Source organism: Coturnix japonica, chromosome 8 (genome assembly GCF_054131305.1).
Source record: "Coturnix japonica strain WE chromosome 8, WE-NBRP24, whole genome shotgun sequence".
NCBI classification, from domain to species: Eukaryota; Metazoa; Chordata; class Aves; order Galliformes; family Phasianidae; genus Coturnix; species Coturnix japonica.
The window spans coordinates 11,548,697-11,565,307 of record NC_140670.1 but is presented as its reverse complement, the minus strand read 5'-3'; the positions used below and the strand labels follow the sequence as shown (position 1 = coordinate 11,565,307).

General features: G+C 46.3%; 2 protein-coding genes across 21 annotated transcripts in view; one reads left to right on the top strand and one right to left on the bottom strand.

Moving 5' to 3' along the window:
* Nucleotides 1–5,296: 5,296 nt before the first annotated feature.
* On the bottom strand, nucleotides 5,297–12,994 carry NUDT13 (nudix hydrolase 13). Of its 12 annotated transcripts, none has more exons than XR_014948564.1 (9): nucleotides 12,853–12,931; nucleotides 10,180–10,288; nucleotides 9,547–9,686; nucleotides 8,843–8,950; nucleotides 8,358–8,464; nucleotides 7,331–7,456; nucleotides 7,110–7,255; nucleotides 6,303–6,457; nucleotides 5,297–5,737 (listed from the first exon to the last, which is right to left on the bottom strand). XR_014948564.1 is itself a non-coding variant. In XM_085554169.1 (9 exons), exons 2-9 carry the CDS (start codon nucleotides 10,257–10,259, stop codon nucleotides 5,534–5,536), a joined length of 1,032 nt encoding a protein of 343 aa, XP_085410295.1. In that variant the 5' UTR covers nucleotides 10,260–10,288; nucleotides 12,853–12,994; the 3' UTR covers nucleotides 5,297–5,533. The 12 variants fall into 12 exon arrangements, 10 of the variants coding, with proteins under 10 accessions (XP_085410295.1, XP_015721790.1, XP_015721797.1 ...); XR_014948563.1 differs by lacking the exon at nucleotides 12,853–12,931 and adding an exon at nucleotides 11,097–11,238 and having other exon boundaries at nucleotides 8,358–8,467; XM_085554169.1 differs by having other exon boundaries at nucleotides 7,110–7,221; nucleotides 12,853–12,994.
* The window catches only part of P4HA1 (prolyl 4-hydroxylase subunit alpha 1), a 28,003-nt gene continuing 24,140 nt past the window's right edge, over nucleotides 12,749–16,611 (top strand). For 7 of the 9 annotated variants that reach the window (XR_014948561.1, XR_014948560.1, XR_014948562.1 and 4 more), the window contains exons 1-2: nucleotides 12,749–12,831; nucleotides 16,380–16,501. Coding sequence is in view for 6 of the 9 variants with exons in the window: in XM_015866291.3 (XP_015721777.1) it covers nucleotides 16,414–16,501 (88 nt within the window). In the remaining 3 variants the exon portion in view is untranslated. Of the gene's footprint in view, nucleotides 12,832–12,941; nucleotides 13,613–16,379; nucleotides 16,502–16,611 lie in introns of those variants that run through there. The other 2 variants (XM_015866289.3, XM_085554159.1) reach the window with 1 other exon arrangement.

Genomic DNA, 16,611 nt, shown 5'->3' with positions numbered 1-16,611 from the left:
GGGAAAATATAACCTGGAATTGCTTTCATACAAAATGACTGATCTATTCTGGATACGAAGGCTTGGTTTTAACCAGGTAAGTATGGAAGTAAATTCATAGCAGTTCTTGGTTTGTGGAGAGCAAGAGGCAGATCTACCAGATCCACTGGACTTCTCCATGCCTTTTCTATTTTTCCTTCCACACAATTAGTCAGGTGTCTGAGCAGGCAGAAGAGGAGCTCAGTGGCTGAGCTTTTGTTGCTGCTGAGCTTTTTTGGAACGTACTCAGAAAAACATGATGGTAGGTATCATTATCTAACTGCTGTGCCAACAAAGCACAAAATTCTTTGAAAGTCCATACTGCCATCAGTCCACTGAAATTAAGAGCCTGTCATAACTTACACTGAGTGCTTGCTTGATGACTTCTGAACTGATCTGTACTATGGTGGTTTTTGCAATTTTTTCCAATTTGTTGTTGGGTTTGGTTGTGTTTTCCTGCTGTTTGTAGGGTTGAGCTTTTTTGTTTGTTTTGTAAATGAGGAATTTCTTGTAGAATGTTCCGGTACAAATAAAAAACATGGAGAATGTATACATGAATGAAATGCATGTGAACAAAGAGTGCAATGGCTGTGCTGTCTCTGCATTTGGCAGCTGTTGAGGTTGTGTAAGAGTGAGGGGCTACAACGATGCTGCTGAAGTTTGAGGAGTTTGGATTGCAGAGTTGTGAGGAGCAACAGGGGTTAGACAAACCTACGCTGAAATCCAGAAACTGAGAAACAGTTCTTGCATGTAGCAGGCAAGGATAACCAGCAGTTAGTGCTGGAAAATGGATGTTCTTCAAATATTGGGAAGGGTTTACATTTTAACAGGCAGCATAATTAACATGGATGTTACCCAACGTTTTCTATTGAGTAGTTAGATAAATACTTTCACAAATACGGATTTGAGAGTTTGAGTTGCCTGTAACCTGTACCATACAAGTCAAAATTATGTCAGAGGACTCTTTAGAAGTATTATCTGAAAAAGAAAAACATTAAAAAAAACCTTGAGCTAAGTTCAGAGCAAAGCAGCTCTTTTGGAGGCACTCCATCTGATCTTGTTTCTTGGGTAATATGACTTCCATCATCCAGACTTATTTCTGTCAAGTGGTGTTTACTCCAACTCCTTCTGTTTGTTTAGCAGCTTCGCAGTGGGGACCTTCAGTACTATGGATCTAACAGCTGGAAGATTTGCCATCTAAGAATCAGCACCTGCACCCTGCCTCTTGCACTGCTTTGAAGTAGCACATGAGGTGTTTCTGCTTTTAATTTTACAAGAGAATATTTTCAGTGTATGAATCCTGATGGAATTAATTAGGGAAGACAAGTGCAGCATGTTTCCCTTTCAACAGCTTGCTATCAGAGTTTCCATTACATTATGAATATTGTGAACCAATATTTCATTCCAACTAACTCTATTCACTTTCCTCACTTGAGCATCTGATGTTTGTACAGCTTTGCTTATCCCAGGACTTCTGACCCTTTTCCCCCTTCCCAGAAATGCAGTTTTCTTGTTTGTGGCTTAATCCCTGGAGCCTGGGTTCTGAATGGAGTGGTTGTTGACTGGTACGCTGCAAGCAAGAATACAACGAACAGATTTTTCCTCTCCTGTATGCCAGATGGAAACCAGTCTTATGAGATGGTAGGGATCCTGAACTTGTTCAGACTCTCTGGATCACCTGAGTAGTTTGACAGCTGTCAATCTTGCTGTCAACTACCTCTATGGAGTAGATGGGAACCGAAGTCAGAGAACCTCTAACTAATTACTGTTAGCAGGGGGTGTGCAGTTCATCTCAGAAGTCAGCAGCTTGCAAGCCAGCAATGGTGTTAGTGTGAGTTCAGCTCCTTTCTGGTCACTGGGGAGGAGGTGCTGCTCTAGAGGAGCAGTGTTTAAGTGCAGCTAGCTCCGTGCAAATGCAGCTTTGGTGGTGGTGTTGCCTGCTATTTGGAGTCTGTGCCTGTAAATAAACCATTATCAGAATCCTTGCTGTATAAGTAAGCAGATGGCAGCCTCCCCTTTAGCCATGAGGGACTGCCACCCTGCAGAGGACTTTTCTCCATCTTTCCTTGTAAAATAAGTGTAACAGTTACCTCCAGGGCATGCAGTACTTGCCATAGCAGGCAAGCAATTTGTACGAATATGTTTGCAGGTCCTGCTGCAGCTATTTATGTAGAACTGGAGCTTGTTTTCAATAGCAGCAGGAGTCAGAGCAGGACCTTTGTACCACCTCAGGGTCCCGTGGGATGCTGCAGAGGCTGCAGCAACAGCTGCTCCTCCCCTTTGGCATTTCTGTCTTGGAACGGAACACAAGTGCATCTGTTCTGGCAGGTCTGAGATGGAAATGTCTTTCTTACTTTAAATTTGTTTTATTCCCCTAAGAAAATAGCACAGTGGAGGGCAGTTGGGATTCTTGGGGGAAACAAGCAAATGCAATTCCACTTAAAATAAATAATAATAATAATAATCAGTGAACTGCTCAAGAATATGAAGAGTTGGGAACATGAAGCTTTGCCTGATGTGCATTCAGTGTGTTCTCAGCCATGGGTAAGATTTCCTATTACAGATTCCAGGTGCTGATAATAATTAACTCAATAGCAAAATCTGCACCTTTAGGGCACATAGCTGAGATTGCCATCGTGGTTTCAGCTTATCTTTTGTATGTACACTTACAGTAAAATACAGATGAGCTGTTCTGTTGAGGTAAGACAGAAATTATGTGCAGGTGTAGGAATGTGCTTCCAGGCTAGGAAACTGCCCTGTGACTTACAGCATCATGTGTTCAGGTGTGAGGTTCAAATACTTCCAGGACAGGTGTTGTAGTTAGGGTAAAAGGAGGAATGAAACCCAACGATGGTGGCCATGCTAATCCAAGTTAGCTGCGCCTAGCCCTGATGTTTTTTAATTTGGAGAGGGTTATTAACTATACCTGCAGTTATAGATCTGATGAAGGATTAAATGTTAAATGAAACTACATCCCATTGACTGTTAATGCTAATGGCTGAGAATTTGTTTAAGAGATAGCACAGTTTGCTTTATTCCTGCACTCTGCTGTAGGACTTTTTTGTCACTGTCTTACGGTTTATTTTTCTGCAGTAGCACTTTGACACTCCTAGTTTGGTCATAAAGTGGGACGTGATTTAGCTGTGGAATTCTGCAGGCTGTGTACTGACAACATCCATATTTAACTAGCGTATTTCCTGCAGATCATTGCTGCAAAACTCTTGTGACTCGAGACGTATGTAGCTTCACTAGTAAAACCTCTCTAGGTTCTTCTTGCTCAGACAGACCAGTGGGACTGAATTTGTGTGCTTGCTCTTTGCTTTTGCTGTGTTCCTGTGACACAAATAGCCAACAGCTCTTCTTAGATGAAGCTGCAAAACTGCTCTTGGTCTAATGCATGTTTATTCAGCATCACATCATATGAATGGTATCTGGCAGGGTTTTTACCCTCATGCAGCTGCTTGCCATCTGTTACTAAGTCAAGGTGAATACATTCTAAATGGCAGCTGCAAGCTGGGGCTGCTGATTTCATTTTAGCAGTGCTTCCCTATGAACAGCACAATATAAATAACTGGGGAGGGATGTCAAAAGCATGGGCTAAGGAATTTTTAAAAAGTAGTATAAAATGTGAAGTCCTTTAAAAGCCTGCTGTGATCTGAATACACACAGAGCTGCAACTCTTATTGCTGTCCTGAAGTCTGAGAGGTGTCAGCTTCAACCTGGGCAGCCCATCAGCCTGCATCACCCTGTGGGGACATCCTGCCAAGCCAGCTGTGCATCAGCAATGCAGAGGGGATGGTTCTGAAGGAGCTGGTGTTGGTTCTTTCAGTTGGAGCCCGCTGACTGCCTGTCTGTGTTAAAAGCATCATTTGGTAAGCAGTAATCCAGTGTTTCCCAGCAAACAGAGGTCAGTTTTCTCCAGTGTCAAATTCTGGTTGCACTGCAGCTGGTTTGTTAGACATACTCTGTGGAGCAGAGGAACAGTTGCATATTCAGAGTTGAAATTGCTGCAGAAGTCCCACAGCCGTTCCTTTGCTCTTTCAGGTGCAATACTTCTTGCAGCTTTTACTTCTTAGTTTTCTTTCTACCAGAGAGCAGATCCTGTGTGGATATTCAGCACGCCAAGCTAAGTGTTGTAACCTGGGTCACATTATGCAAGTGCATGGAGTGTGGTGGGGAGGTTAGAAGAAAGATGAAGGGGCTTGAGAAGAACAAATACCCTTTTGGCTGGGGTCTAACTCTTCTGTGTTTTTAGTACAGATAACAGGAAAAAAAGGAGCTGAAAGTGGAAGTGGCACATCCCAGAGACGAGAGAGGAAGAGGAAAAATTATGGAATATTAAAATGATGGGAGAGAAAACAGAAGCAACCACCACAAAGAGAGGCAGCGAGGCATATTTTGAAGGCAACCAGAAGTAGGAGAGTTGCAGTTAGGTTTGGTGGTGTGTGAGTTCATTTAAAGGTCTGGCTGGGCGGGAGGGGAGGCACCAATAATGCTCCAATCTGTACCAACTTTCTGTCCTATTCCCCCTTTGAGTACATGTACTGATGGCTTTGCATTCTTGGCATTTGAATTCTGACCAAGTAAGCAGGAAGGACTGAGCCTAAAAATGCAGCAGATCCTTCCATCTGCTTCCTCTGCTTCCCTTTCCCTAAATCTTTGTCAACTCTCCCTGCAGACACAATACCACTTCACCAGTAAAGCAAACAGTTCTCCAAGCAAGCCACAGACTTTTGGCACAGGGTGAAAGACATTGTGTCTTTCAGTAATTTTATCTCACCTTTGAGTTTTTTGGGTTCTAATATGCTCATATATAGGCTCTGCTCTTCCACTCTCTACCACCAGGTAGCTCTGTTCTCTCTTCCTTGGGATGGAAGTGTCGCGTTCTGTTCTGCTGGCAGGGAAAGCGGTGTCTCCAGAAGTAGTTTCCGTTACTCTCATTTATCATCAAAGTAGGAATATGCTTAATGTTTGGGGGGTGGAGGGGAGAAATAAGCAAAGTTACATATGAAACTGGAAGATTCAACAGGAATGGAAGTGGATGAAGGGAAGAGCATACAGGCATTGCCTCTTCTGTTGTTTCTTTGTCTGTCATTACAGATTGATATACAGATGAACACTAAAAGGCCTCTCTCCCTTAATGTTTGTTCTGGAAAAATGGTGGGTTCAGAAATCCATCACAACCTCTAGATGGATAAAATGGAGAAAAGAGGGACGTAGCTGCACAAGGCTTGTTGTTTTGTTGCTTACTGGGCAACACCAGCAGCAGATGACAATGTTTCGTGCTCTGGGACAAAGAATTTTATTGTATGTTTACTACAAGTCAATGCATCTCAAAGGTGATCCACTGCGCAAGGAGTTGTCTGAGGATGATCAGTTTAGAAATGGCTGTGTAGGTCTGTGTATCCATATGTAGGACTGCCATCAGGTTATACCTGCTGTACGACAGATTTCAGCTTTGGAAGCTTTTGTGTCAAGCATTAGTAACTCTAGTAGAGATATAGGCTTGATGAAGTCACTGCACCTGAGTTGGCTGGGAAGTCTGCTGCTTAACCCACTCGTTAATCAATTGGTGAGCAACGGCCTGCTTGGGAGGGAACCAGGGTAGAAAACTTCCATTGTCTTGCTTTGCAGATTTGGGTCCTCGCTTGAGACCGTCCACGATTTCCTCCAGGCTAAACCAGCGGGCTTCCTCCAGCTCCAGGCTGTTCATACTGATCTGGAAAGAGTTAGGGGAGTACCAGTTCCTTAAGCCAGTTTTAAATGTAGGCAGCAGTCCCTTGCTCTTGCACCTGCAAAGATCCCATGCTAAAATCCTGGGACTGATTAATCCGCACTGGAATTAATTGTTGATGATAGCACGGGAGAGGATGTGACTGCCCACCAGTGTTTCCTTAGGGAAGCCACGAGTCAGTTAGCCCTGTTCCATCGTGGCACTAGCCTGCAAAGTACTAGTGTCTGAGCACAGTAATAAACGTAGCAGAAACTTCACGTTCTACAGCAGATAATGTTCTGAATATAGAAAGTAACTGCTCTGCAAAGTTAAGTGGGGAAAAAAATGCAGAGGCGTTGTGTTCTGGGCTTGTACATCTGGTGACCTGTGCAAAGTTTTGCATGTTACAACAGAAGCAATTGTTATTTTCCAGTCTCTTCTTCACTTGTAGGACGCTAGCTGAAAAGAACATTTAGAGAGGAGCTGATGCTATCTAAGTTTGTGGACCAAAAGAGATTCTGCTATGTAGGGGTAGCACTGAAATGCCTCGGAGAAACCTGAGTCCACTCACCTTCAACTGCTGTCCCCTCACCAATGCGTGACAAGCTATCATTAAACAGCTGCTGGGGAACGGCCAGTGCTGGGACGCTGAGTACCGGAGTGACTCTACCTCCAGGCCCACCTCTTCTGCCACCTCCCGCCGGGCTGCCTCCTCCACAGCTTCACCTAAAAGCAATCATATTTGAGTAAGGGCAGGTGCTATCAGAGCAGCGAGCCATGGCAAGAAACTGTAGGTACACTCATTCCTGAGGTGTTCCAGCCCTGACTGATCAAGCGTGAGCAGGGAGCTCTGGCTGTGCTGACCTGGGAAAGTTTATTCATTGAATTGAGCACCTTGCTGTCAGTGTTTACCTCCCTTAACCAAAGCCATCAGAGACACTTTTGATTTTGTCTGTGTGCAGCCAGTGGACAGAACATGGGGCTGCTCCTCTTTGTTTCCCTTTTTAAGCCATTTTCCCTCCTGTAACAAGAGGTCTGTAGTTTTGGTGGTTTTTTCTGACCCAAATGGTATGAGATACAAAATGGATTAAGCAGTATCTGGGGGTGCACAAAACAGACCAAGAAGTATCTGGGGGTTCTGTTCTGTGAAGTCAAACACTTAAACTTACCATCAAGGGCTACAGCAACTGATATGTACTCATAATTCACCCATTCTCTTCACATATATACTATTTTGAACCCTATCTGAATAACAATGCTGGCCCAGTCTTTACTTTTGTGGTATCAACCATCATTCACCTTTGTGAGCAGGCACTCGGGTGATGTCCCGCTGCTCTGCACATCTGAGGGCACTGTGATGGACGAGAGGCTGCCTTACCTAAGTCACAGAAGCCAGACAGAGCGGTGAACATCCCCTCAGGAAATGAGGGCTGTCGTGCAAGGAGGCAGCGGCTGCCATCAGACACCAAGATGATGACTACTGGAGATGCCTAGAACATGCACCCAAGAGCAAAGGAAGGAGTTCTTACCTTACATGTAAGTGCAAGTGGCTGGGGGGTCCGCACTGTCCACATGGCCCAGCAGAAACCTTGTGCTTACCTGTGGGTAATAAGTAATTCCACTGGCGTGGCACACACGCTTGCTGCCAGCTATATTTTTCTGAGTCGGCTGCCCAGTTTTGCTACAGTACTGGTGGGAATCATGCCACCGGAGAAGGGCCTGGGCCTGTGAAGAAAAAAAAATACAGACCTATGGACACCCAGAACCAGGAGATGACTCAGAGCAGTCCCCCTGAGTGATGCTTTGCTGCTTTCTCCCCAGCATGCTGTTACGGGTGTGAACTCTGATTACATTTGGAAGCCTCTATGAGGTAAATGAAATATGGCCACTGTTCTGATAAAGAGTCTTCTGCAATTGGTGTTTTATGTGTACTGCTCTAGCATCCAGATTTCATCATTTTAAGGGGGCGTTGGAGGAAGAGTTGTTCCTTATTGGGATATAATGGGGGTACTGATGAGAACCGAACTATCCTAAGGAGACAGCAGCCCCAGATACCTTTTGGGAAAAATAACCCAAGCATCAGAAACGTTACAGAGCAGGAAAAGAAACATTAATTATTTCCGCTTATCCATTTGGGTGCTTAATTTTCACACACAAATCTTTCCTTAGGTCTTCCAAACAGGGAGTCTTGAAAGTAATAACTTGTAAGTGTGCAGTTGTAACAGAGCAGCCCTGACAGAAAATCCATGACTGTTCTTGAAATGCAATTTGCCAAGAGGATAATAGGAAAGCCATGTGTGTTAATTGTTGAGGACAAACTGGGGTTGCTGAGACTACTGCTGCTGCTGAGATCAGTGTACTTCATGCTGGGTGTACAGCAGGTTGATGCTAAATGGAAAATTACTGCAATCATGGGTAAGCCACTTGTCTATTTCTCTTCCCATTGCAGCTTATTTTGTGACAGCAAATTTGGGAGAAGAGCTGTAATTCATAGCATCCTTGTAACTAATTGGCTAAAAACTGACAGTAGATACTTCCATAATACATATCAAGTCATAAAGTAATGTGGGAGACAAAGAGATGCTAGGAATAATAACTTCTTGAGGTTACAAATCCTGCACTGTACCGAGGCCAGCAAAGTAGAATCCTTCTCATCCACTACAAAGAGAGCCTTTCGTAAGTCAGTGAACGATCCTTTGAGCTCAGCCTCAATAACTGATTTTTCCGAAGCTCCTGCTTAAAAAAAAAACAACAAATCTGTGATCTCATGAACTGCAGCTCTAATCCCAACTTTACACCCTTCATTGTTCCGGTATACAATTTCTGGAAGTCCCCATGGAAGTGACATCACTTCAGTGGTACACATTTCCAAATGTTAAGTGACCTGCAAACAGCCCACCTTTACAAACACACCCAGAGGATCCACAGCACAGCTGAGCCACAGTCTGGTGGCTCAATCACTGTGCTCACCGCAGCTCCTGCAGAGGACTGACTGAGTCCTCTTGGCAGTAAATAATCACCCAGCACAGAGAAGGGACGCTGCCTCAGCAGCATTTTCATCTCAGTGCATCAAATGTGATGCCAACGCAGATGGAAGAGGATCATCCCAACCTAAATCCAGGGCAAAGTGTGGTACATGCTCATCTGAACAACCGATCAGCACCGACTTCTCTATCCACTGTTCAGTCTCTTTGAATTTCTCCAGGATCCTTTTCATTTCTAAAGAGCAGGAGAAATGGGAAGGAAAAGCCATAAGGAAAGTTAATTTGCACGTCCGTGATGCTCTTTCTGCATTGCCAAGACTTGTGCAATCTGAGGCAGAGTGCTCATGGGAGAGCAGTGGTGGAGACCAAAGGTGCAGTGTCCTTCCTAGATGCTGGATCTTTTGACCATGTCAAGCTAAAGATGCGTGTGTTCTTATGCTTGAGGAACAGCTGTCCATTCCATTTCTCTCTTATGCCAGTTAATAACTTTTTCTCAAAACTTTCCCCTGCTTTGGTAACAGAATTTGTTGTCTGTTATCCTGCCAGCTCTTCAGAAGTTATGGTCCCAAATATTTAAAATTAATAATCTCAAAGCAGCTCAGGCATATTTTGATACCATATGCACGTGAGGAGCACAAGCTCACGTCAATGTGCTAAGGTGTTAACTTCAAATAGTCTTTTTTGATAACAAACAGCATACGGTATATAACAGGGTGTTCCATGCATGTCTTGATTGATTTTTAACCCAGGTAAAGTGTTGCTTATTGGAAATGACCCCGTATCATTTGAGCTGTGTGACCCAGGAGGTGCCCTGTCTGGACACCTACTTACCTGCTGCACTGAGCTGTGGTATCAAATACTTCTTCCCGACTTTCCGCAGGAAGGGTGAGAGATTGTGAAAGAGGTAGAAAGTTCCGGAGGTCTGGGCTTGTCTACACAAGCTGTCATCTTCCTTTAGCTTATTTAAGTATCTGCAGTAAGAAAAAAATTGGGAAGATGAATTCAAGATTGTGTCGATATTATCTATGCTATGCTTATTTGGGCACATTTATTTCAGGCAGAGCAGACCCAAGATGTAACCCAAGTCTGTCAGTCCAAGAGGGCTCTTTTATAGATGTGACTGTTTGTGTGCTTCTTCCAGACTGTCTGAAGTAGTCTTTAAATGAGGTGAGCAGCATCCCTTCAGGTCTGCCTGATTTTTATTTTCATTTTTTTCAAGTTCTTTGGCAAGCACAGGTACTCATTTAGAGAGTTTCAGCCTAAGACAATTAGCTCTCCTCCACAGTGAAGGGAGTGGAGAGATTCTGACCACTCCCATTTACAAAGTACACGCAGCACTCCTGTATCACTAAACTGCTACAAGATGAAAGCTGGCATTACATTTGGGTAAGGCTGCTCATGACAGTGAACGCAAGAGTGCTAAATCCTGGGCTCAGTGCAAACAAGAATTAGGTGAGAACTTACCTCATTTTTCTAACATAGGTAGAGTGTGACCTGCAGAAGAGAGCAGCTCCTCTATATGCTGCTTGATAAATTGCAGCCATAATCAGCACCTATGGGAAGCTGTCTCTGCCTGAAAAGAGAAGCACAGAACATAACACTGTGGCCTTGAAAAGGTAAATATGATGTAAAAAGCACAATAACCCAATACTATGTGCTTACAGAACCTACAGAATGCTGGCATTTGCTTTCTAAAATAAGTGTGCACAGAAAGTCTTAAAGTGTTTTAAGCTGAGGTTAAATATTCCTCCCTGAAATCCTGTACTAGTGGGATAAAGAGCAGTGGGAGTGTCTGATTTCTTGTTTGTTTCCTACGCAGTTGTAATGGCCTCCATCCAGCTGAACATCCTACTGCAGCAAGCAGCTGATCTGTGGGAAAGGCATCAATGCCAGAAGAGAATGAAAGACAAAATATCAGCGGCGGAAGAGAATTCCCAGAGCTCGACGAGAGGCAGCAGTTGCAGCTGAACTGGATCATCTCCAACTGAGAACGGCTTTTGTGCCAAAGGATCCTACCACACTGTCAGCTCAGGCAGTCACAGACTGCCGCCTGAAAACAGCCATCTCAGGCATTCATCTGAAACAAAACCGAGCTATGATTCACAATCCTCAGCAATTATGCCGAGTATTTCACTTTCCAACCACAGATCTCAACGCTCCCTAAGGAGGAAGTTGCGTTTCCTTAATCCTTCAGGCTGGGACGTGTAAACTGCGCCAAGGAAGAGGCGGCGAGTCCTTCCTCTGAGGAAGGTCGGTGACGGATCGTGAGCTGGGTGGTGCCTGCGCAGAGGCTCGTCTCTTTGCAAGCAGCCAGTCTCTGTGCTCAGTGCAGTGGAGGTGTCACGGTGGCTCCTGACATCTCTGCCACTTTGTCCACTTACGCTCGGAGTAGAAGGCGGCACACCGTCCGCAGCAGCAGGAAACAGCTCCGAAACGCTGCCGTTGACCTCAGCTGGAAGCACTGCTCCTCCAGCCAGCGGAGCAAACAGCAGCTGTCTGACCGCGTTGAGTCGCTCTTCCCCCAGCAGGAGCTCTGGGAAATGTAGTTCGGAAACCCCAGGCTCAGTTGGGTGCCTGGCAGGCTCTGCTCCGGCTTTCCATCAGCTCCTGAAGCTGTGGGGCTGCCCGGGGACGAGCTTTCCCTGCATGTTTCGTTGTACCAGAAATCCACACATTGTAATTTGCCAAGCAGGAGCTATTATGGGAACAACGCCACCGCAACAATTCGAGCTATTCTGAAAGTTATTAGTTCCCGTTTGTTTAGTTTCTTTTCTTTTTGCAAGCTGCTCTGCTTTCTGTGTCAGTAACTCAGGGACATTGTTTGAAGTTAAGGACCGTGTGTCCCCAAAGAGATACTCTGATACTCAAAGCACTACCCTGGGCTGGAACCTACCTGCCTATATTGAGGAGAAAGGGAATTTTATCAGTGCGTAAATGTTTTCAGCACCTTTAGCTCTTTGGTGAGATGTTCTACTTAAGAAGTTGTTGTGTAACTTGAGAGCGTTGCTTGTAAAACATAATGAGTATACAGGGAAATACCACCCTGGTTATTGGCATTGCTTATGAGTATAGGTATATTTATGCTATTTGTGCGGCCGCTCCGCTTCAGGAAGCACAATCTTATTAACCCACAGTGCTAATTGGATTAATGGACAAAACATCTTCCCTTAATAAGATAGAGCACTGAAGTGTGATCTGCAGTGTAAAGCCACCCTGCTGTTAAAACAACCCAGTAGATCTGCTGAGCCAATAAGTTATGGTAGTAATCTCGCTAGTTCTTGCTCTTCTGTCTCACCTGCTGCTCCCAATGAGAGGACAGGAGCACTGGGACTGCATCAGCCCATTACTGCAAAGCAGCTGCTAACTGCTTCCAATGCATCAAGCTAGCAAGCTCACGCTGAGAACGTGTGGTCTCACCACAAGGAACCTCTTGTTAAAAAATGTTTCTTTCCTAGGAAAAGGCCGGGGAAAGACAAATCACTTCTTTAAACAGAGAGTTAATGAGCAGTCTTTTCCCTCTGTATATATAAACTACACTCTGTAGATATAACCCATAACTGATGAGGCTGCCCAGAGAAGCGGTGATGCCCCAGCCCTGCAGACACCCAAGGTCAGGCTGGATGGGGCTGAGCCCCATGGAGCTGTGTGTGACCCTGTTTGTTGCAGGGGAGCTGAACCAGCTGGCCTTCAAGGGACTGATCCAACTGTAAGGCTTCAATAAAGGCTTGATTTCACGTTATCACAGCTTCATTTTGTCAGCGGCCTCATCTTTAGCACTGACACCACTGGTTAATAAATAGCTGGGCCACGTCAGCCTGACAAAACCCCGTTCAGAGCGAAGTTAAAAACTACAAAGCTCGACCCCCCGCTCCCACGTGGAGCACCGCTGCCGGAGGCGCCTGCGCACCATGGCGGCCGCCGCTGTGACCGGGCTCACGTAGCTCCGGCTGCCGCCCGCGGCCCGCCCCGCTCAGCGCGGCCCGGGAGGGTGTGGCCTGCGCGCCTATAAGAGCCACGGCGGGCGGCACCGCGCGGAGCGTCACGGCGGCTCGTGGGGCGGCTCGTGGGGCTCCGTGTGCGGCTCCGTGTGCGGCTCGCAGCCCGCCCGCTCCTCAGGTGAGACCCGGCCTCTCTTACCGCGCTGTGACGGGACGGGCTCCGCGGGGGGTGGGGGCGATACGTGGCAGGCGCCGCCGGTGCCCGGCCCTGCCGGCCGTTACGTAACGGGGGGGCGGGAGCGAGGCGCCGGGCTGGGCCGAGGCCCGAGCCGCCGTCCGGGGAGCTGCGGGGCGGCGGGGGGTGCGGCCGAGACACTGCGCTGCTTCGTTAATGCTGCCCTGCTCTGTGCTGTGTGTGCGGGGGGGTGCGGGAACGCGTTGGAAAAAGACTGGTCTTATAAATGGAGTCTGTTGAGCACTGAGGTCGCCAATAAAGCTCGTGGTGGTGCTGTCGCTTGCTCTGTGTTTTTGGGCACCTTCCTGTAAGTCCCCTTGAGAAAAAGGGGCTTTTTGCTGCTCTGCACGGTACCCGTTCAGCAGGAAGGAGCTCCCGCTCATACTGTGCTCCAGCTGATGTTCGGTGTGAGCGCTCTTCATTCTCCGAGCATCTCTGCGGATGTTGTGCTGAGGCGTGAATAGGAGGACAGCGTCCTGCTTGTTGTGTCTCATAAGATAAGCGCTCTGCTGCATTGCCAGAGCTCTTTGTCTTGGCTTGGAGAGCTACAACAACGTGCTTTGAGAGGGCTGCCTCCATTCAGTCCTGCCATGCCAGAAACCTACTGAAAACGTGCTTCCATCCCCCGGTTCCACACTTGTGTGCAGACTTCTCTACTCTGCAGGACTGTAACTTCAAGCACAGTGCAGATCTTGGCTCTGAAATTCATTCCCGTCTCTTACTGGTAAGCTGCTTCTGTCATGTAGGAGCTGGAGGATGAACTTAAGGTCTTAGAGGTGTAGGATCTGCTGCTTTCGTGTCTTTTCAAATCGAAGTAGGAACACAAAGTCCTTTATATGCACTACGAACCAGCAGAACAGGCAGAAATACCAGGAGATAGCAGCAGGCCTTGTGCAAGTGGCGCTTGGTGCCTAAGAACTTTGGGAAAGTTCTTTCATTTTGGGTAAGGATTCCAGTCACAAGTCTCCAGCTGCAGCCCTGTTCGGAGAGGGAGCTTTGCTGCAGGGGGCAGCTGCCACTGCTTGTGCTACTCTCCTCCACCCTCAAACTCTGCTCGCTTCATGATAAAGTAGATTGCTTACTACCTGAATAAAGCAAGCTATTTGGGATAAAGTTAGAGCCGTTCCAGAATAATTCCGTACTGAAGTCTGTGCTCCACTCTGTTTCCTATCTGTGGTTTCTTGCTTTCTGGACCCCATTGGGTACCAGGGAGCTTGGGACAGACAGTGAGAACTGCCGTGTAATGGTGTTGTTCACTGGATGCTTTCATCTTCAGCCACCATCTGCCTTGATTTGGCTGTTCTGAGTATTTTTCACTGTGTACTTGGTCTCAGTTTATCTTTTCCTTCTGCTTGTACGGGAGCTCTCTGATACAACTTTGGCAGCCCTATAAAAGTCATCAGAAAAACTCATCTTGGAGGTCCATCGTTTGAAATGGCATTTGTTGTGTGTCCCTACTGTTAGGGGAGTTCCATATCACACCTGGCAGCATTGCTGCTCTGTTTTGCTTGTATCTTCATGCTTGTTCTGTACTTTTTTTCCCCCCCTCAGTCGTGTTTCACAGTTTCAAAGCAAAGCAAACATACGTCTTGCAGAAAGTTGGGCAACTCCTCCTGTGTTGAAGCTGTCAGCCTCACTCCCACTGGAACCGTTTTCTCTGTGGGCAGCAGGCTCCCTCCTCTCTGAGATGCTCACATGCCATGTTGGTGTGTTCAGAGCGACGCAGCTGCGGAGGAGAGCCAGACTGATGGCAGTAACAGAGAGCAGCTTCGTCTTGGTTTACTGCATGTCTCTGACAGGAAGAAATTAAGCCTACTTACTTGGCAGTTGATGCGTGGAAGGGATTTCCAGCACCTTTCTTAACTGAGCCTTATTTTCTTTGATTTGGGAACAAGTAATGATCCTCCAGCAGGAGTTTTGAAACTTGCTACTTAGCAACTGCTGCTAGGGCAGTGCAAGCTGCACGGCTGGCTGCTGCCCTGGGCTCTGCTTCCAGCTCAGAATTCCGGCTGGGAGGGAAGTCATCTTGGGTGGCTGCACGTTGCTGCAGGACCTGAGTCCTCATGGAAGGCACGAGAGCTGGAGGCTGTGAAAAACAAATGAAATTGGAGGTGACCTCTGGATGTTGTCCAGCTGAGCCTTCTGCTTGTTGGAGCAGGGTGAGCTTGGAGCTTGGGCTGGGCTACACGTGGGCTTGCCCTATTTGAAAGTCCTCCAGGAATGGGAAATGAGGCTCCCAAAGAAACCTCATCTACACCCAGCTGTTGTCATTGTGACAGACTTTCTCTTTGTACCTAAACAGAGTTTTTCCCTTGTTGCAATTTGTGACCGTTGCCACTGGTTCATTCAGTGTGCTGGTGAAGTTAGGAACAAACAACCAGTAAACACACAGCTCAGTGAATTCTGAGTACTGATAATATTAACAAATACTTATCGTGCAGTAGAAATGTTTGTGCCTGGTGGTTGATTCACAGATGTGTTGGTTTGGCTGCAGAGTGAGCGGGAGGCACCCAGCTTTCTGCAGAGCAAAGCAGGAGCTGAGAGGTGCATTTGGACACAGCTTTCTTTAAGGGAAAAGCAACAAAATACTTGTTTTTGAGAGTACTTCTTTCAGATGCGATTTGTTACCTTAAGCAATTACTCACCTGGAGCTTGTGTTTAATGGGGCTAATATCAGCCACAGGATCTCATACAGATGTTATCAGTATCTCAGGGTTACCTTGAAAAATAGGTAAGTGTTTCAGGTTGTCTTGGGAATTGGGTTTCTGCTCATTGCATTTTGAGATGCAGTTCCACAAACGCATTAAACCAGTGCTGCTACCAGAAACAACGCTGCCCGATGTTATTGTCTTTGGCTGCCAGTTCTGTCTCCCAGCTGCTCTCTCTAGATGTTGTGCAGCTATATAGTGAACGGAAGGAGCTGAGCCAGGGTGAAGGAAGGGCGCTACAGAGTTGTTTTCTTTTAGATGAATTGGGTTCGGAATAATTGGATTTAGCTCAGTGCCTGGCTGCCCATGGTGGGGAGGAGCAGGTGAGGAGGAGGTGAGGAATGCTGCTTTGGAGCGTTGGTGTGCCGAGGGCTCTGACTCCGTGTGGGCAGAAAGCAGGCCTCCAGCTTGCCCTCTCCAGATTTTACTTTGCAACTCAATCCAAAGCAAACCCTTTTCTTCCTTAACCAGGCAGAGTGAGCCACTTTGTAATGTTTCTTCTTTTATTTTTATTTTTTTTTCTTCCTCCATAAATTAATCATCTTGCCTTCGGAAGGGCTGTAAAACCATTTCTGTAAGTACCTGCAGTTGTTTCAATTCACCTGAGGAGACGGATACCTGAAAGGTGAAGCTTTCGCATGTAGGGAAAAAACACCAATATTTTGTGAATTCCAAGACAGTACGATGACTTCTAAGATATTCCTTAGTTGACAGAATGAACTGTCCCTTAGAGTCAAGTGTGCGCTGAGTAGGGATGTTTTACCTGCTTTGTTTCTTTCGTAGGTACCTGGTGAGGTGACAGCTTTGAGCTACAGCCATGGCATCCAACAAGATGTGGTACACCCTTGCCCTTGGATTTCTGCTGCCTTTTTCTTATGCCCATACGGACTTCTTCACCTCAATTGGTGGGATGTGTTTTGGTGTATATGCTACATAGCTGATAGAATTTCTTAATGACTGTCATACTGATTCTGCAGTGATGTGTTAATGGAGTGCAAGGCTTATATTGGTACAG

Excerpts from the sequence above, each read along its gene's own strand:
- NUDT13 (XM_015866304.3), bottom strand. The coding sequence starts at position 10,259 with ATGGCTGCAATTTATCAAGCAGCATATAGAGGAGCTGCTCTCTTCTGC. Across the intron at positions 7,457-8,357 it reads ATTCTACTTTGCTGGCCTCG|GCCCAGGCCCTTCTCCGGTG; the intron begins GTACAGTGCAGG and ends TTTTCTTCACAG. Across the intron at positions 5,738-6,302 it reads TGAGGGGACAGCAGTTGAAG|ATCAGTATGAACAGCCTGGA; the intron begins GTGAGTGGACTC and ends AACTCTTTCCAG.